Source organism: Bombus impatiens, unplaced genomic scaffold, assembly GCF_000188095.3.
Source record: "Bombus impatiens unplaced genomic scaffold, BIMP_2.2 scf_0506, whole genome shotgun sequence".
NCBI lineage: Eukaryota > Metazoa > Arthropoda > Insecta > Hymenoptera > Apidae > Bombus > Bombus impatiens.
In genome coordinates this window covers 85,107-107,023 of record NT_176925.1, presented here as the reverse complement: position 1 = coordinate 107,023, position 21,917 = coordinate 85,107, and the positions used below count along the sequence as shown (strand labels likewise).

At 35.1% G+C, this 21,917-nt stretch overlaps 1 protein-coding gene and 1 long non-coding RNA gene across 6 annotated transcripts in view; one reads left to right on the top strand and one right to left on the bottom strand.

Moving 5' to 3' along the window:
- The window catches only part of LOC100741313 (matrix metalloproteinase-14), a 39,670-nt gene that overhangs the window by 9,901 nt on the left and 7,852 nt on the right, over nt 1–21,917 (top strand). For all 4 annotated transcript variants that reach the window (XM_012388015.3, XM_003491102.4, XM_012388014.3 and 1 more), the window contains exons 2-5: nt 10,476–10,599; nt 17,193–17,297; nt 20,707–20,858; nt 21,324–21,626. In XM_012388015.3, coding sequence (XP_012243438.1) covers nt 10,476–10,599; nt 17,193–17,297; nt 20,707–20,858; nt 21,324–21,626 — 684 coding nt within the window. The remainder of the gene's footprint in view (nt 1–10,475; nt 10,600–17,192; nt 17,298–20,706; nt 20,859–21,323; nt 21,627–21,917) is intronic.
- The window catches only part of LOC112213173, a 56,678-nt gene that overhangs the window by 33,206 nt on the left and 1,555 nt on the right, over nt 1–21,917 (bottom strand). Inside the window, exons 2-3 of one of the 2 annotated variants that reach the window (XR_002947063.2) lie at nt 7,912–8,047; nt 6,023–7,112 (exon numbers count right to left, since the gene is read on the bottom strand). This is a non-coding gene — a long non-coding RNA (uncharacterized LOC112213173). Of the gene's footprint in view, nt 1–6,022; nt 7,113–7,911; nt 8,048–21,917 lie in introns of those variants that run through there. The other variant, XR_004462042.1, reaches the window with a different exon arrangement.

Genomic DNA, 21,917 nt, shown 5'->3' with positions numbered 1-21,917 from the left:
AAAGTACAAAAATTTGTGAGAAGGCAATGTCGAAGAAGGACTCGATGTCCTTTCGATTCCAATCTCTTTGATACAAGCACACCAAGCCACATCTTCGCTGTTATAATTTTGTTTGCCACGCCTTGTCGAACTCAATATTGGCGAAGATTCTTGTACGTACGAAGTATCGCTTAAATTTAAGTTTCAGTTAACTTCGGAGTATCCTAACTCTACATAAATTATTCAACTAGTAACAGCAACCTATATAGTAATATAACCTGCGTTAACTGAATCCAAATTATTATAAATTACCTGACGATTTCAGTCGAGAGTTGAGCTAAATCATTCGTACTAACAGTTGTGTTAAAAAAAAATATGACGAACAAGTAAAATAAAATGAATAAAGATATATCGTATAAAAATACATTTACGCGCTGCAGTACAATGCGATCGTTCGAATCAGCCTTTTTCTCACATTGGTAACGTGACGATGTTTACAATAACGCAACATACCATCTGACGATGATACGTCATAATTCGATGGAAAATCTTAGTTTCGTATCGCTGATAAAAGAATGCTCTTTAAATAAAATCCGAGCGTAGATCAACGAATCCTTAAACGGTTGATTATATCGGAAGATTAAACTTTATGACTGATAAAGTTGCAGTTTTATAAAGAAATTCGGAAGCCAATCTTTCGTTAAGCTCGACCCACTTCTACTCTTCTTCTACCTTCATCCCGAACAATACTGACCGATTCTAATGAGAATCGAGTATACTGAATTAAAGTAGACGTCTGAAACACGAATCGTACGAATCACTGGGCGGGATTACATGGCGTAAAAGATCCATCGATTGTTGATGTCGCGATAAAGGAAAAAAACGTTAGTACAAAGGCAATCGCGAGAGTACTAACACGAAAATATATTGCTCTGTAGTATAAAGATCCACGTTTGGACGATCGAAGATCGGTTTTGTATTCAAGGAACGGCTAGCAGAAGATGCGAAGGCGTTGAATACTGATGCCGTTTGCGTTGACAAAGACCTCTTCAAGGTCGGGGTCGCTATTCGATACCTCTTGTGCACTTCATCGTCTTTTCTCGAGTAACAGATCCTTCGTGAGCCTTCGCTGCACCGTTAAACGCGACGTTGTTCTCGGAAAAGGACTCGAAAAAGACAGAGAAAGAGGGGATTTCGTATGTCACGACAGATATGTGGAATTCAACGAATCGTTGAATGTTTTTGGCTAAATACGGTTGCCCGACCAACTACTCTGTATATTTTATGTAAAATTATGTGTAGCTATAAAGAAGAAAATAACTCGAGATCTATTTTTGTTTCTGTTGTTGTCAGATTTACGAATTTATTTTCCATTTACATATTATTGCACTCTACGGTGATGATTTCGTAGCTCGAAAACGAAGCAGATCGCTCGGTAGGAAATCATTTAAGAACTTTCTTCACACTTCTTTTCGGGAATCGACGATAAACGTTGAAGTATGGTATATTGGCTGGAGATCTATTTTGCTCTTGTTATTGCGAAATTTCCAAAATTTATATTCTACGATTCTACTCTTCAGAGATGATTCGATAGTTTGAAGATACAGCGAATCGTTGATACAGTTTTGCTCAAAAATTGACGGAAAAATAGATAAAAAGCAATTCGATTATTTCGTGATCGATAACAGAGCATAGCTTTGCAGGTGTTGCGTACACCTTCGAATGTTTCGATTTTCATACTATCGATCGCGCGCCGACTGAAAATCAGGGTAAGTCCCGTATCTGTTCTTTCCCGTGTACAGGCGTTAATCAGCAACAATGTCATTAACCGAGCCATTCGTCTAAGGGAAATGAAAAAGTAACGAGCACGTCGATAAATCAATCTAATAATGAGCACGCACTATAAATAATACTTATCAATCTTTATAAGTCACATAACTGGGGATATTTCAAGCGATATAAAGAACGATATATATAGAGGGAGAGAGAAAGAGAAACTGTATATTTCGTTATAAAGTTAGAGAAATAATCGAAGCTCATGTACGTTGAACTTTTTAGCGACGAAATCACATTATACACGATAGAATATTGCTATGACAAGTTCAAACAAACCGATGTCCTAGTTACCTTCAGTTACGTATCTTGCTCTTAACGCGATATACGATCATTACTTTTAGATTATTTGTTCTTACTAAACAAGGATAAAGTTCGACGAAACTAATTTTCTTCTTGCAAATCGAAAGAATGTTTCTTTAAAGAAAAAAAAGAAAGACGATTCTAGATCATTCTTAGAATCATTTTACTCTACTTTTCTGTCTTTTGCCCTACTTTACCCTATCCAAGAAATTGAATCGTTAGATCATAGGCATCGGTACGTCTTTTATACCAACAGGTACTAAAAACACGTGTTCCTTTTCAACATAAAGTACATCCTTTTAATCGCAAGATAATAAACCTTCTCCACATAATCTTTATATAATGCATTTACGTAACAACTTAACGAGAAGATTCAGAAAATCGAAAAAAAACATTCAAATGCGTTCAAAAAATACGTAAAGATACGTAAAAGGAAGATTTTTTTTTGCATTTAAAACGTAGAACGCTCGTAAAGATTATAATACGTCCACGAAGCATCTAATAAATCTCAACAAATTGCACGTAACTGTGGTACGAGATTTTGAAAAATCATGCATCCGGCGCTCTTTAAGATCGTGAATCATATTCTGTATAAAACGCTACACATAATCGTCACGGGACAAATATGTATACAACACCTGCAAAATCACGAAAAGTGTCTCCATCGTTCGCTCTGGCCGACTCTTTCTCGCTCTTTTTCATCGTGGCACGCATTACGTTACTTTTCACTGGAAACACACACACACACACACACCTTACGAAACTTGTTATCAGCGATAAGAAGCGACGATAGGGTGCCGCGTGTAGACAAACGTAACTATCAAGAGGCATTTCACTGCCTCGTGGCCTCGATTTTGCAAAAGATCGCGCTAGAAGCGAAATTATGTCGGCAATTGAGCGTGCATTTCTGTCATCGTAAATCACCGAATCATCTGCTAGTTTAACGTCGAAGTGAAACTCTCGTTAAAATAGAATTTTTACCAATATCCTTAACCACCCCCAAAACTTTTTTCAAATATATAGCTTCTTGGTAATTTTCATTCTTCATTCTTCATTCAGCTTATAGCGTAATAATATAGAAAAGCACGCCGATTAGGAAGATTACTAAACGTGACTAGAAAAATATTAAACACGTTCTTGGACTTCTCTTTCGTAATCACAGTGCGAATTAGTCGAATGTTCGCGGCAATATGTACTTCCTTCCTTAAGCGGCATCGTGTAAAAACACAGACCTTTATCAGTCTACTTTAACGCCTAACACAAAATTCCCTTGATCAGTTTGAAAAGCGCGTATCTAAAATGTATCGCAAAAAGTAAGCGATGACGAGTATACTCGTCCAAAATAGCTAGCTGGTTAATTATCTTGATACGACGATACGATGACGTCTTCTACTAAAATGAAATCTTCGATGAATCTATCCAACCGTTAAACGCCCAAAGGAAAGACAGCTAAAAAGAATGGGAAGGATATAAAAGATAAAATCACTATCCACGGCAATATCTGCGCCTTTCTGCTTGGATTACTATCCGTTTCGTGAAGGATTTTAGGGGAGATGCTTAAAAGTCAGGGTTTTTCACGATCAAGAATCACGGATTTACATTCACGTTTGGCCTTTCAGACGCTTGTCTAGTGTCTATCTTCTGATCCGAAAGGTCGGCGTGGTTGATACATCGGTCGACCCAGTTACCCAGTTCGTTCCTAGGCAGCCCCGTCGTTAAATTTATCAAGCGAGTTGCCTACGCAGGAATTCCGCTTTAAAAATCGATCTCTCCCATCCGGCAACAAATTTCAACCGAATGTGTCCAGCCTGGTAAAATCGATCGTCCTACCTGTTCCTTATCGCCATTTTGCGCGACGTTATTACCATGCGTTACGTCCGCGACACGTGCATAACGACGATGTTAAAGGTAGATAGACGGGATAGATATGGAATCATTACGAAAGAGAAAACAGCGATTGTTACACGAGTCGTGTGGAGGCACGAAATCCACGCTAGTTTGAAATTGGGTCATGGAAACGGGGCACACGTCACACCTGATAACTTTACCAATCAAAATGTCAACTTTTTGACAGGTGAACGCGATACGACGATCATCTTGTGTGTTTGGGTTTATGTGGAGCAAACGTTGGACTTGTTCCTTTTATCTTGTTTTGGGAGTAGGTGGGACCGAGTCGAGAAAATTTGTTTACTCGAATTGAGAATTAAGTTAAGAACCGAGAGGCGAAACGAACGTATAAAAGATACGTAAAGGATATTATTTTCAATAGAACGAATTTCCATGGGAATGTTGTATACCAGACAGGGTTACGCACCTGTAGAATGTTAAACGAAGTAATAACAACTATCTTTAGCAATAGCAACACACATATACGACATTATAATTCTCGTTTTGTACAATTTTCATAGAACAATGGCTCTCTTTTATTTCACACAATATATACAATATAGACATATAGTTTTTATGCTGCTATTATCACATATTGAATTTACGAGAAAGTATTGAAAGAACAAGAAGCTAAAAGCAGCGAAATCGACGACGTCAAAAATTGCCAAGGCTGTTCGTTAAACTAAGAACAGCGTGGTCTGTAATTTGAAATTGTATTATCGTGTTTTCTGCGCGTTTCTCAAGGTAGCTGGGGCATAAAACGTCTCGTGCTTCGACCGAATAGCCGGCCACAGGTAATTACGTCAACGGCGACGATTATTGATTTGCAGATTTGCAAGGATCGCCTATCAACACAGAGGAAAATGTCACGATTACGTTCCACGTGGCTTATAATCAGCAATTGTCGAAGCTTTCTTCGAGCAAAAAATTGTCAAATAGAAATAAATTCCAAAAGGAAATATCGCAGTTTAACGATTCACGCTATTTCAAATCATTGCTTACTTTATATAACTTGTATGATAAGGACCGGCAAGTTCGTTTATAACGACATATTATGCAATTCGTATCGTTTATAATTTCGAAGAAGTATGAAATTAACTTCTGTAAAATTAAGTTCAATCCTTAACTACTACGGTGAAAATACGGTGCAAATAGGTTGAAGTAATTACAAGTACTGTAACTACCTTGAAGTAATTACAAGTAAACTATCATGGATTGATAATTCATATTTTATCAAAATACTAAATGACGTGTCGTCTATAAGAAATTATTGGAAATTAAATTTAATTTCACACCTGAGAATTGATCACCACAGTGACCTTCTTATTAATGATTTTTCTAGTCTTAACTACTTTCAGTTTCCTTCCGTTCCAGTGAAGACTTTTAAAAGCATTGAAGATTGATAATAGTGTTTCTTATAAAACTCTATTTTCCTCTCTCTCTCTCTCTCTCTTTCTCTCTCTTCTTTACACTTTCAATCTTAAAGAAGGAGAAGAACATTTCGTCAAAATTAGCGCGTTGGTAAAATTCTACGAAGCTTTATTTGTCGATGAGACCCCACAGCCTTGACAAATAGACATCGATCGCACTTCTACAGTTGCTGAAAAGTATGAAAACTTCTTCTGTCCCGATCTTTGCTCGCGCTTAAAGCATTCCACCCTATCGACACCAAGAGGAAACAAATGATAGTAAGAAGCAATAGTAGGAAGTAATAATAGTAAGAAGAGATTCTTAGAAACGAGCTACGTGAGACGGAAAAAATGTTCTCGGGCAACTGGACGACGTTTAATCTTCCTCGTCTTCCTCGTTTCGACCATGAAGATCGCGCAATTGCGTTCTTTTCCTTCGATTTTGCTTCACGTGAACATGATCGCACGTGACATGTAATTGCAATGCTGTCATCGTGATTTACGCCACAATGTCTTCGGCATATTTTTTTCTTTTTTTTTTTCGTTAATCTACGATCTTCTTCGCAACTAATTCGTGTCTTTTCGTCGCCGGCGGTGCGAGCGATAAGCCGCGGCACGTTTATTTACGAGTTGTTTCAGTGTTGTAAATTAAATGATGTTACGCTTTGTGAAAGGAACAGGACATTGTTATGAAAAAATTGTTAATTGTAATATGCTATTTTCTGTGTGTGGGTGTGTGTTCTTGAAAGACATAAAAATGTAGTATTTTTAGTACGATTTTTAAAGTTGCTAATTTACGTATGAGTTAAAGTAATGTCGTATCTTGTACGTAAGAGATATTGAAGAATTATGGCGATACAATAGAATGCTTGAGTACTAATGCGATTAAACACACCCACGATTCGTCACGTTGCCTTGAAGAATTTGTTCGTCATAAAACAGAAAGGGACATTGTGGTCAATTTATCTTTATCTTGTGCAAAATTATTATTATTATATAGGATGTTTCATCGATAATAAATGTCTATATTATCTGTGATGTCGAATGTAACAAACAGTGATTAATTGCTCTTGAGTAACTCAACTTAAAACTCGAAATATACATTTTTTTCCTTTTTGGTATCTCTGCCTACTTGTGATGTTGGAGAAAATAATTACTAATTTAACAAGCTTCGAACTCAAACTCTAATAGCAACAAAGATCAATAGAAGAATGCAGAATTATATTACAAACCCGTAAAAATCTGTAGAAAATCATTTTCTTACACAAAACATTCTGCTGTTCGTTGAGGTAGATTTTCAACCTGAAAAACAGGTGTACGCCTAGTTGTAATTTACTCGATCATGGTTATAATTTTCTCTGCTGGAATATGTAATTCGATATATACGATTATTCTACTTACAAGTTCCTTCACAAAAAGTCAATTATATTCCAGTTAATTACGAAAATCGTTTTCAATCTAAGTACGTCAGACGTACGTTAATAAATGAATAAAACGACGAATCTCCATCATTAAGAAAACCAATGTTCCAACATGAGACACGATGTTAAACTTCCGCGAGATCAATTAGATCACGTTGAATCGTACACGTGTCTGGGTTCGCGATCATTCGCCAGACCGATCGTCTTTATCACCGCCCACGCAATATTACTTGCCGCTTCAATGACGATACGAATCCTTGAATTCCACCGACGATTTTACCTGGTGTTCGAATCACGATCAAAATCCGCGAAGAAAAAAGAAGAGGAAAAGAGAGACGTGAATGATTCAGAATTGGTAGCTTCTCGGCACGTACACGCGTCTACAACAAGAACACTACCGTTCAAAGATATTCAGATACTCGCAGAAAGATATTCAAAAGTCAATAAGTACAATTCTTGCTCGTTAGTTTATCTTCCGCGTGATCTTTCGCGTACTTAACGTGCTACCGCCAATCATTGAAACTAAGAGAGGATTTGTCGTGAAGAAGCTCGATATTTCCATATATAAATATTCCAACTTTAATTTAAACGTTTTTCAAAATTGAAAACCGACCGACCTTTTGTATGTTTTATAAAAGAATGTACGTGTTTTTCTAAAACATTTATTTAATTTCCCTCGTCGAATCGAACGTCTTGTTATTTTACGTTAAACATTTCCTCGCGTCTTTAACTTTGCAACTTCGATATTTGCATAAATAATATCGCGTGTACGTTTTGAAGGCAAAAATCATGTACAGTACGTAGATAGTTGTGTTCGAATACTTCTGAGCAGAAGTGTCTATACTATACGATTGTGTTACGAGGGCGTCGGAAGGAGTGGCCCATTCACGCGTGACACACACGCTCTCGCAACTACGCTTACTCCGCTTACGTTCATTCATAAAAATCACACCGTTCCTGGAACCAGCTCGCGTCGAGTTTATTACGAGATTCGTAAGACGCGGAAGCGTGATCCAGGTTTGAATCATTGACACTGAATGGAAACGAGCGATGGTAATCTTTATAGGCATGGAATTTACCTCGTCGTCATGGGTTTTCGTTATGAGAAAACAAGTTTATCCTGTGAAAGAATTTCGATCGTTACCGAGATACAATTTTTGGTGACTAGTGTTGCGTCTTTCCCCATGGGCGTCTCCTGCCTCTTGGATGTGCAAACTGTAACAATGGAGATTATCGAGTGAGTTTCCTTGTTTGTCTTGTGAGTGAATGGATTTATTGATCGATCATCCTGATATTTCGTGTTGATATAATGAATTATAGGATATAATAACATCATTGATCTGGTAGAAGAGCGATTATATATAAGACATACGTTTTTCTCTATGCAAATCGCGATGTTTATTTTCGTCGATCTCACGTACGTAAGTTATATCGAGCCTAAATCCATACGAGCAGAATTGATTAACATAAGCATCCTCTGGAGCTCGAGATACACTTGAAGCGCGTGTCTCGCGGAATCCTGCTCGAATCCTACGTATTTAGGGTGGAATGCATTAGGTTAAAAATAATACTCGAAGGATGGAATAATCCAGCCTTATAATACGATTTTTACATTAAGTTTCTGCAGCCATTCGAAGAACTACTTGACCAACTCTATCCTAACTACGATACACAGATACGAGTCATAGATGAACGAATCGTTCGAATCCGATATTTTGGTACAATATTCCAATGCAATATTATCCAGTTATAGTTCTTACTTATTAAACGAATTTACAAAAAGCGAGAAAACCACACACGTATATACAGCTAAACGAAATTAATTAAAATTAATTAATTAATTGATAAAAATTAATTAAAAAAGCTTTGAAAAATATTAGTTCACTTCCAAAATTACTTCTCGAAATTATGGCTGCCTGTTAAAGATTTCTAATTAAGGATTAATAACGAAATTCTCGAGTTGGAATTTAAAAAAGACGAACAGGTTATTTCGTTTAGACGATGAATCATCGCCTTTTATGCAAACTGTACATATTCTGAATCCTCAACAGAGGTTCGAGTGCAGCAAGAATTCTCTCTGGATCAGAGTGTGCACATCGATTATTCGAATGAATATCTCTTTTATCCGTTACCGTATTGTGAGTCACGGCATAACTTTGCGTTTACGAGGAGCCAGCCGAGGCTACGGTTACGATTTAATGCTCGTTTCACGATTTATTGGCGTGTCATTTCGCTAACAATGAAAAGGACCATAGAGCGGTTCTAAAAACCACTTCAACCGATACCACATTTATCACGTAATTGTACTATTAAAGTGTTTCAGACATTAGAATGTTACATGTAATGATTGTCACTTAACGATTTATTGTTCTGTGATGAGCTAAATGATACTGAAATACGATAGTGATTCTAATATACTATACTTCTCGGTAAGACGTGTATTTTAATGAAAAAGTAAAATAGTATGTACCTAATAAATAAATTAGATACCGATGTTGTAGAGAGAGACTTATTTACAATGAATTTCTCGATAATTTATGTCAGGCGAATAAAGTTCCTTCTTAACGATACGGTAGCTTGCAATTTCTTGAATCATTGTAGTTTTTGCTTATTAAAAGATAATTATTACGTGGTAGAGACGTTTATCCGCTAACGTGAATTATATTTCTTACTACTTCTTACAAATCGAATTACAGGTTTGTTCCTTTTATCGCTGTCTTACTACAATATATCAAAGTACAAAATATATGTACTTTTGGACCATTCTTTTAATACTTTTAGAACATTCCTAAAGGTATTTCTTTGATTTGTCGATCACGAAAGAGACTGGAAATAAATTACAGAGAATTATAAAACGTTCGAACGACATCTTTCAAGAGACATTCCAAAAAATAAAATACTAAATAACAGCCAATGATAGTAACTATCCATTTTTATTTCTCAATCCTTTACTCGATGTACGATAAATGTTACAGAATCTTATTCTCAATTTCTTAGTCAACGAACCCATTCGTTGTGAGAACCAACGAGCAACTTCATCGTCAATGAAATCATAAGATAACAGATCTTATGCATCAATGATTGATGAAAATTTGCTGCGATTCAGTCAAGAATAAGAGACAATTTTACGTCCAGAAAATTTGCGATGATTCAGTCAGGAATAGGAGATAAGGAAAACGGAAACGCGTACTTACACGCGCGGCGTTTTATTCGCCGGAATATTAATTCCTTTTATTCATCGTGACTAGATAACTGTATCATGCCGCAATGGAATCATCAGCCAGGTCAATCCCCTCGACATCACCATCTGTCCCATTTATATTTTTTCAACGTGCAAAATATAGCGGTCCGGCCATCAAACGAGATAATAAGAATCGCCTTATTATTTTTACTCTATTAAAAAGCTACATAAGAAATACCAATTTCAGCATAATCGTAGAAATATCAAATTATCCTTGAATTTTTGAAACTTATATTTTCTTAGATGTGAATTAATTTAGGTGTGAATTTCAGAATGTGAATTAACAGTAATATAAATCGAAAATTACAATTTCATGTATCAATGAAACGAATGTGTGTCTGTGTGTGTTTTAAATCGTTATTTAAGAAAACCTATTGATTGGAATCTATTTACCTGTTGCAGAACTATCTGTCTCAATTTGGCTACTTACAACCTATCAATCCAACAAGTGGTGGAATTATATCTCAGGATACACTCTCGAAAGCGATCTCGGAATTTCAAGCTTTTGCTGGATTAAATATTACAGGTGAGTCTTGTATTCCGATTGTTTATAAGGTATTTATTTACGTAGTAACAAAATATCAAGGAAAGATAGATACCTTTGCTCTTAGAAAAAAGTTTCAATAAGAATTACTGGTACGTACAGTCAAAATTTACGAAAGACATCAGACCGTCGTATAATAACGAGGAAGCTATTTAAAAATAATAGTGCGATAATAATGCGAATAATAGGAAACTAATGTAAGACTACAGCGGGCTAATAGTCTAAAAATAATTCAATGGAAGAACAGAAAAGTATAAGAATAGTCAAATAGAATGAGCCAAGGATACTTCAGTGGAATAGAAGGAATATAATGAAAGAATTCCACGGTAAACTATTCTAAAAATAATTCAATGAAACTGCAGAAAGAAATAATACAAGAATAATCGAATAAATATCCCGACAGAATGTTAAAGAACGAATGCAAAAATATTCCGACAGAAAAGTTCAAGAATAATTCAAAATTAATGCAACAAAACAATCCAAAAATAATTCGATACAGCTGTATGGAAATAATGGAGACGAGAATACTCCGATTGAATAATCCAAGAAAAATTCCAATGGAATAAAAGAAGAAAATAATGCAAAGCTATTCCAAGTGAAAAGTCTACAAATAATTCGAGATAAATTCAGAGTATCCCAAAATTCTGACAAAACTCCACTACGCGCTTCTTTCCTCTATCCAAACACCTCGAATGATCTACTCCTATCGTACGAACGCAGCAGTCTTAGTCTTATCAATTAATTTTTACAAACGTCCTTGCGATCGTACTATATTAAAACCGTAATTGAGTTTAATAGTTGTCGCGAATGAATGAATCATACCGGTGGATGGTATCTGTTCGGTGTCCCTCTGACATTACTATACTGTTTGCTCTGACTCAGAGAAAACCTCGCAGCAAGCCGTAAATTGGCTAGATAGAAGCAATGAAATAGATGCGAATGATGTGTGCCTCGCCACGCATTATTTCACAGTTCGATCCAAAAAGTAGTTTCCTATACGTCAAAAGACACGCGCGTCATACTTGTTCGCACGAATAATTATTATTCTACCGCGAGCTGAATAGTAAAAAATACTTTCAATTATCAGCCGTGGAGTAATTAAGGCCGTAGATAAGAAGCGACGTCACAAGAAAGTGACATGGCTTCGTACAGATAATAAAATGCAGGTGCGTGTGACTGTATTAATCTTTGCAGTATTCAGGTAACAGACGTGTATTAAAAATTAGTAAAAATCGCATATTTTCTACGTTTCATATCATAATTTTTTTGTATATTATAATCGTGGTTTAACTTTGAAAGAAATCTAACTGATCTTATGAGACAGAAGCGAAACTGAAAGAAAGCAAACAAAAAGTATAACTGACTAGCTATGATTGTCGATTAGTATTATTTGTCCAACCGCAGTCACATTTCTAATCGATCTAATTGTAAATACGTTGCCGTATCTTAAAAATTATACTTATTATGTTTTCTATTATAAAGAGTCAAAAAATAATATAAATACAATGTACTTGCAAGTACATATTACAGCCACGAAGTTACGTATCTTAAAGAGGTGACAGACTGCTTTAAAATACACAAAAGCATGTATATTAGCTACGTACAGCAATCTACAGCTAGCATTGAGATTATGATAATTTCGTAAAACGATAATACGTCAATTTACCCACATATTAGCCTACATACACTCAGAACTGGAACACAAAGTATTTTCAAATGGTACCCACATAGTGCAGAGAATTTTGCAAATACAATATCATAACAATTTAAATCTAAAATGTTTTTATATATTTAATTCTATAATTCGCCATAATTCTATTATCAAACTTTATCATTCTACGTGAACGCGTCAAAAATACAGAAATACAATCTTTCTACAATTGCTAAAAACATAAAGGTGTTTTCAACGAAATTAATGTCAATTTTCATCAAACCTCGCGTGATACATTATTCGAAAGCACTTAATCTTCTCTAATAAAGCGCTGCTCTATCTTCCATTATCTTTAAATTATGGTTTAGCCTGGTGGTAAGAAACATCCTGTTATTCTAAGAATCGTCCCGATTCATTCTCGGTTCGCAACAAGCGGACAAAATGTACGCTTACATCTCCACGTACTTGTTCGACCGGCTCCGAATAAAGAGCGGATTTTTCAGCGTTTCTAGACCTTGAGAGACCAGACGCCACTTTGGCCGATCCGTCTTCTCTGAAAACACGCGATTCGAACCTGCGGACAAAAATCGATGTTGGTAAAAGAGAGAAAAAATAAAAAAAAAGAAGAAACCGCGCCTGTAGCAGAAATTATAGAAAAATGAACAAATAAACATCAGACAATATGCGTGGACGATGAGAATCATTCAACGGGCACCGGCTATTAAAACGAACGAATTCGAACCAATCACTGTCAAGGCTCGAGCCTTAACAGAACGTTGGTCAGCAAATAACGCGACGACGAGGAAAACAAATTACTGCTTCCGGTAAAATTTCAATGGCTGGCCTGGGTAAACGCGAGAAAAGCGAGAGTGCGTTGCTGATAAATCGTTATCTGAGATAGATGATTTCTAGAGACTGATAGGACAAGAATTTTGTGATAGCTGATTATTGCGACTAGGATAAATATTCGACTGACAAGGAAGTTACATTGTACAGAGCGATTTTAATAATTGCGACAGGACATGTGTATATTCCAAAAAAAAATTATGGAAAAATTGAAGAGGAAAATTTTCCATTATTTATACAAACTTCATTGATGGTACATCGATCGACTATACGCGCAATAAATGTAAAAATATATCTTTTACGCGAGTATTGGAACGTTTAAAATTTTATAAAAGCTCGTATATGAATAGGAAGTAAGTAGTTTGCGTTGTAAAGTCATGGGATGATTCCTTGTGGATAATCGATGATGATGCTGAACGGTGTGACTCAGAATTCGGAGAAATGCAACAGATTCATTTAATGGCGCTTAAAAAGTGACTCACATGATGTGACTGCGACCATGTCATCCGGCCTTTTTCTGATATTGATTACGATTAGAAGTCAATAATCGCGATTTTAATTCTTCGACATTAGACTCCGTTCTCTGATTTGAATCGATTTTTGTTGGATCAAATTTAATGATTTTAATACATAATATCTGGTACGATATTATACCGAATCAAATTACTATTTGATAACAATATCTGTTTCTCGATCATTAAAAAAGTAGTATCTCTCCTATCAAATCTATCGTATATCGATATATATTTTCTAACAAAATTGAGTTACTTCTCGATCGAATAAAATTCAAAGCAACGTCCTGCTATATTTACCACGTTGTATAAAAGACAATTTATCGATTTGCATAAAAATCAGCTGCGCTTACGGTCGTTACAATTACAATTGACTTAAAAACATTCTTCTGATTAACATCTCTTACAAATACGTGCATGCTTTTCAGACACCAGTCATCTTTTCGTTTTTTACGACAAACACGCACGTAAACCGATTACATTTTGAAGTAGCCTATAATATTAACCATTACATGATGTGTTGTTAAACATCATTAAAATTCTTGAATCAAGTGCAATTAAAATAATGAATGTAATTAAAACGGACACAGAACAATGAGACACTAAAGATAAAAGCAGAGTGCTGTGAAATATTTGAAGTTGCAGCCAATTTAACATTATATCGCAATAACAAAAGATTTTATAATCACGATCGCAATGTAAATACGTTTTTCAAATGATTTCCTGCGACACAGAAGACGGAAAACACTTTTTTCGACGAATTGCCCAAGCAAGGATTGCTAAAGTTTTTATCAGATAATGGAATCTCTGACCAGAACGAGCAATTTGTGACGCAAAAGTGACCGAATTCATCGATTATTACGAAATCCAGGTAAAAGTCACGTCATATTTCACAGAGAAAGGATTTCACTTAGCTCAAGTACCCGTGATATTGCATCGATTCGATTTAAAACGAATCGTATGAATTAGATTGAACAATAAGAACGACAGAAGTTTCTATTGTGAAACAGGAACAAGAAAAAGCAAGATTTAAAAAGAAATCGTATATGTAACTAGAAAATCGTGATTTTATAACGTCAACATCGATGAACTAATCATTGACGTTTACATAAAGAAACACGTCAAGAGATAATAAAAATAGCGCAGGTAAAATATCAATGAGCTGTCGATAATAAATCGAAATGAAATTCAATCAAATGAAAAAAAGAGAAAGAACAAAATACGTACTAATTAATTTTCACTATCTTTTATTGTATTTTCTTCGCTTTTGCAATTACGCGTACGATTTGATTCTTAATAGGAAATTAAATCGAATAAAACATTAAAATGAATTTTTTTCTCATTAAAGGAGAATGTCTTGGAAAATAGGAAAGAATGAAATGGTCGCTTTTAATCAAGCCAAGCATTGGAAATATCCACTCGGTGGATACAAAGTAAAACACGAAGGTGAACGGAAGAATGATCTAACTGTTAAATTGTACGCTACCAATGGGAGTATTATGCGGGATGAAACAGTGTTTATTGACAGCAATCTTCTGGCACGCGTTCAACGAATCCAGAACTTCCTACTTGCTAAATATTCGCTGGATATTGCCAGCCTTGTCCCTTTATTAGTCGCGGCAAATTAAATCCTGCACACGTAACAAATACGCTAGAAAAAGGAAGAAGCGAGTGCTAAATACATTTCGTAAGAAGTCGTCCAATAGAAGCGAGAAAATTCACGTGAAATCGATTTGCGTTCGACGTAATCGCGTGTTTTCGTGTTCTTACACGACTCAGGAAAGAAACGTACTCTCCATTAACGATTAGACCGAAACGTCGTGAAGAAAAGAGAAAATTTTAGAAACGCGAGTTTTCTTGCTTGTTGATAATTGGAGATGTGTTTGACGAAAGCAATTTGTCTTGTTTAATCGATCTTTCTTTCGTCGTCGGTTATCTCAATCAGTATTTTAAGATTAATGGGACGATATATTTGGAAATAAATTTTAGATTGTTGTAATTTTTGTTGACATCATATAAATCATATATATGTGTTCTATTCTATCTTCTTCAAATCTGTGAATTATTGTACTAGTTCTATTATTATTCTAATGAATGATAATGGCATTGGTAAAGCGTGGAACAAATTAGAAAATTTACAAAGAAATTGCAATGTATTTATTGCAAAAATCTTATCGTAAATATTTTGATAATTTTCTAATGAAGCGAACAAAGTAATCCAATCTTAAATCATCAGAAGCAGGACTCCAAATTGAGAACAAAACAAAATGAAGAGTATATTCGATAAAATAAGAAGAATATTCCAATGATACATCTTCGATCTTTCTTTGATACGTTTACACCAAAATAAACAACTCGATCGTTCGTAACTGTATTCACATCGATTTGCACGATCTTCCAGTTAATACACCACGATTTCCACGCAGAGAAGTATTAATAAACGTACATACAACCTGCAGTCGCGTGCCCAATGCAAAGTAGAGACTTGTTTGCACGTGACACGAGATAGCTAAAGCTCGTTGCACACTTGATCGAATCGCGTTTTCAAACCTGATTAAACAAGTAATCTGTTAAGCATGATTAGAGTCAGGAATATTAAGTATTCGAATTTGATATAGTCCCTGTTGCTATGTATTAAATTCCGCCGTATAAAACATTTGATTTTTGATGATTCGTGCTTCGCTAAATTCTAAAAAAACTGATACGTTTATAGAGATATTAGGATTGTAACATGTTCTCCACTTATGTGACAAATATAAAAATGGAACGAATTTATATCGCGATATTAAATATTACGTTATAATAATTACAATATTTATATTACAAAATTAAGATTATGTACAAACAAAAATAAAATAAAAAATGTCCAGTTTACATATATCATAGCTATGGAAAAATAGAGATATTAACAAATAAATTGATAGAATGAAATCAGATATTCCATATATTACAATAATTAATAATGTAATTGATTAATCGATTCGATCGAACAGCATGATCCGATTAAGGTTTATTTCGGATTTGCTCGGAACGTACGAGTAGCTTAACGTCCTCGCATGCTCTCTGTACTATGCATATATGCGTTTACGTCACGTTGATGCATATGCACCATGATACAAGAAAACACATACATACGAACGAATGATCGTAAATAGGTAGCACGAAACGTGCATGGTCGGGCGATCGATATATGTAGCTACGAATCCTACGATCTGTACTGAACCTACATTCGACGCAGCCTTGATGCGAAACAAATAATGGAAGTGTGTTTGATATATGGCAAAATGTCGTTTTCCTTGAAAATATCGAGATCTGAGAGAATTTCGAAGATCGAAACTGATTTCTAAGTAGAATTAAATTAAATATTATAACCATATAATAAAGTTATGGTTTCAGATGGAAGAGTATCTAATTATCACAGTGAAATTAGTACTTATATCTGTCTCAAAACTGGAAAAATTTAAGTAATCGTAAGAAGATACTTGATATTTCGTACGACAGAAGAGTAACTAATTCCTCTTTTATCGAACTTGCAATTATTAATAAAAGAAATCGGTTTTTTTCAGGTGACTTCGACGATGAAACATTTAAGCTAATGGCATTACCGAGGTGTGGCGTTAAAGACAAAGTTGGTCCTGGCTTTGGAAGATCGAAGCGATACGCTCTTCAAGGTAAATAAAGTTAAAAATAGCACTCTAATTTTAAGATAAAACAAGTATTGTCATACTGTAAACTCTTATCATCCATTTAATTAGTACTTTCACTGTTATAAGAAGAAAACAAGTACAAAACATTCAGTGTAAATAATTCATTTTAATTTGATGAAAAAAGAAAGTGGAACATAAACACGTGTTTCTCTTTCACGAAAATCACTCTGTTTAATCAAAATCAAAGTCCACTAGAATATTTTCAACAAAGTTTGTGACATAACGTTGGATTGATTTCTTGATTATCTAATCAATTGATGTTGTAACAAAATTACATAGGACTTATCATGTTGTATCTGATATCGTTAAAATAAAATACCATCAATATTTTAATAGTAAAATTAGTATCAAAATTGAATAACAGTAATTGTTGGATCTAATTTATCAAGAATATCTTTCAAAGTTAAATGTCAAAATTTAGAACAATTCAAAATACATTAAACATTCAAAACAGAACATTATATTCTTGTGGAATATGTTTATTAATATTTATATGTTATTGCACTTTTTTACATTTAAAATTTATTACAGAAAAAATAATACTGAAATTCTGAGAATGATTTAAGCAATTAATTTCTGTGGGAAAAAGATTATAAAGAAATACTGAAATACTGCAAATACTGAAAGTTGACGGAAATTTGAACGATTATTCAAGTGACGGAATCTGTTCGTGATTTGGTCTTACTTTTAACTTCCTGCCTCATTATCCTCAATGTAAAATCACTCACCCTAAACAGGTTATACGCGCCTATGTAGCATTTGTTGAGCGCTCCGAATGCATTTTTTAAACACCAAAATTGTTCCAGATGCATTTCCGAGGAGGCTATACGTCTGAGTGTTTACTATTAAAAACGAGGTCACTATAATCAGAAATTGCATCAGAAAGATGTCATTCAATCTTTTAAGAGAAAATTCTTATAATCGTTTTCATGTCTAGTATTATGTTTACATCTTACCTTCTTTCTTTTACCAATTATTCGCATATTATTTAGTTAATCTCCTCAAAATGAAATACAACAGCTAGACAAAATTTCAGTAAGATAAATAAATTAAGATAAGCAACCTCGTCGAGTTTTCAAGGAAAACCAAATCACTGGCCAAAGTATTATAATATCCTGTGAATTCTCCGATAATTAGAACAATTTTAATATCCAATTTAAAAAAAAAAACCCCTCCACAAGGAAAATAGTAATGAAGATGAATTCTGAAAATTCAAAACGTTATTATGCATATGATGCTGGAATGATTAAATTACCACACAATAGAATTGCATATTATTATAAGATTACTATTCTGTACCCTCGTTCCATTCTAAAATAGCGAGTTAAAATAACACAATTTTCACACAAGGAAACACACACACAGCCTTGGGCTGTGCAGCTAAACGACGGATTTTTATATAAATTCATATTTTTATTAGAAAGTGATTACGTAATACCATAAGGAGTCTTCTACTTTGGAAATTTTATATATCGCTGCGTGTTACGCGTTTTCTATGCACTTTCGCACTTTTAAATCCCCCACGGATGCATAAAAATCCGCAGTCTATTAAGTCTATTTATCACCAAGTCATGCTAATTGTCCTTTGACCACGAGTCACGCTAACTACCACTGATCACAGACTTTGCGTGAACCTTCCCATAAACCATGACTCCAGCTACATATCTAATTAACTGCAACCCATAAGGCATTCCGTTGCCTTTTCATTGACCGATTCTTCTCGGAAGAAAGTGACCGGCGCTTGATTCACCGTTTCGTTCGTCCAATCATGCCGACACATCACCTGTAGAAGTATAATTCGCTTGGGAAATCATTGAGACTCGATCGATTCTAACCGTGACTTTGAACCTCGCGCGAACGTTTCTCGTTTCAGTGAACTCACGGGCGACAAGATCACCGATGCGTGCATCCTATGGAATTCAATCGCATAACAGGTTCCCTAGTTTTGACCCACTAGCTGTGATCGCGATCGATATGGATCAACAATTCTATTCGACCCGAATACTCGAGTACAGTGGAACCTCGACTATACCTGCGCTATGTTTATACAAATTAATGTTCAGTTTCAGATGTACGAAAATATTTGAAAATCTTCTGTTATCGAAACTACTCATTGCCATGCCAGTCTGTTTGAATTTATTTTGTCCCTCGGTCTGGCTGAATACACGAGACTACTGTACTTCAAAATGGGAATATTTATGAACGTTATTATCAGAGAAACTCGTTTCGGTGAACGAACAGATTATAAAAGAAAGAAAAAAGATATAAATGACGAAGGATGTAAGCTTCGATGAGTTTTGCTCTTTAATCACGGAGATGTCGCTATTTGACCTTGGTCCATAGAACCTTGATGTTGGATCCGTCGTTTGTAGAAAATAACAGATTGGTAGTGCGATGACGAGGCGATCTGTTCGATAATAAGCTTCTCTTAATAATCGCGAGTGCATTAGTTATTCTCGCAACGAGTATATTTCTGACTCTGGAAATAGAGTAAGTAAGTACAAAGTTCCTCTCCTTTGGTGAATGTTTTGGTTTTTGAGACACATTACGATGATTAAGGGGTGAATCAGCTTACTTGGTAGGAAAAATGCTGGATTACTAACGAATGAACTGTGAAACGACGTTTTGATGATTCGCACAGTAGATTAGATATGCCGAAAACGAATAAAAACGCGGAAGCTTTTCGGGAATTCAGTATCATCGTGCTAAAACCTTATGCGTTCGTGGCGGATGCTTATGTTTAAAAATAAATCGTTGCACAAGGAATAAATAAGACGGTAGTACAATGATTGCCACACATAGAAGCAATCGTTACATAAAAAGAAGTTATAGACTTGCCAAGATGATGCTCGAAAATTAAAATGATCGAAGGTCATCATAAATCCGCTGATGGAATGTCTCATGCGTTTCATAGCAAGTCGATTTTCAAAAAATCTCGAGACATCTCTAAACATTATAAAACTAAGTCTACGATTTTAACCGAATCGCTAACAATTTTCTCACTGTAACGACTGATACGACTATAAAAAGTCAATTAAAAAGGATAATAATCCGATATCGAAGCACTTTTGAATAATAATTTACCAACTAACAATGTTAGTGAATAGTAGAAATCTTTTCTTCTACAATTTTACAATTCTACAGGTCAAATAGAGAATTTGTTAACATTAATAACGTATGACTTAACAGTAATGATATTATTTTGATTGTGATAATTCAAAATATACAGATGACAAGAGTTCGAAAAAGAAAAGCAGAAAAATGTAAGGATTAAGAAAAAAGTAGAAGGATGCTATTGAATTGCACATTGATAACAAGACAAATATTTTTCGAATTCCTTAATGCATCGTCACTATTGCTTCCTTTGTTACAGGCTCAAGATGGCGTGTGAAGAAACTGACGTACAAGATCAGCAAGTATCCGCGAAATTTGCCACAGCACAAAGTCGACGACGAGCTGAACAAGGCGTTCAAAGTATGGTCTGAATATACAGATCTCGTTTTCATCCAAAAAAAGTCGGGCCAGGTGAGTCGAATAATATTTACAAAGGTTCCTCACGATCGTGAGTAAGGGAAACAAGAAGGAACAAAGAATAGCGCTTTGGTATATTTTTAACTAAGTTGCTTGTTTTTCATGGAGTCATCTGTGATTTCATTCGTAACATTTCAACGTCACTGCAACTTGGCCAACGCCATAAAATATAGCCATACGTTAAAATATAATGGTATAACATCTGCCATTAAAGATACGCTTAAATTAAATTGAGGATTAATTTGAAATTATCTTTTGCTTATACATCTCAGCTTTCATATTTCTAACAACGTTAATCTACTCCAATAAGCTCCAATCCACTTACGTTTCTACTCTAGAAGAACTCATGACCAAACCTGTTTCGTTTCTAATGAAACTAATTTTGTTTCTAAATTGAAATTAGAACTCATCAAGAAAGATCAAAATAGTCCATTTACTATAAACATTCTATCTATGTAGGTCCACATTGAGATTAGATTTGAGAAAGGTGAACATGGAGATGGAGATCCTTTCGACGGACCTGGTGGCACTTTGGCTCACGCTTATTTCCCCGTATACGGTGGTGATGCCCATTTTGATGATGCAGAGCAATGGACCATCGACAGTTTCCGTGGCACGAATCTCTTCCAAGTAGCCGCTCACGAGTTTGGTCATTCCCTCGGATTGAGCCATAGCGACGTTAAGGCTGCTCTAATGGCACCCTTCTATCGCGGCTACCAACCTTATTTCCAGTTAGATGACGATGATATTCAGGGTATCCAGGTAAATATCATAACAGTCGATTGAGTCAAAGACTAATTTTTATGGCTTTCGCTGCGAGGAAATGGTTAACTGTATTATGAAAAGTTTTATTTCTATTTTTTCCAGTAATATAATATCCTGTATTGTTGTCTATAACATAGAATTTAAAAGCACATCTCGTGTACTTTAAAACACTATAAATATAGAATGACTTTCAAATTCCAAATTCCTATTTCGAGTAATGATTACAAGCTAAATTAAACTGAATTTGGTATAAAGGTTTCCTCTATTTCTGCGCTCGCCATTGTAAAA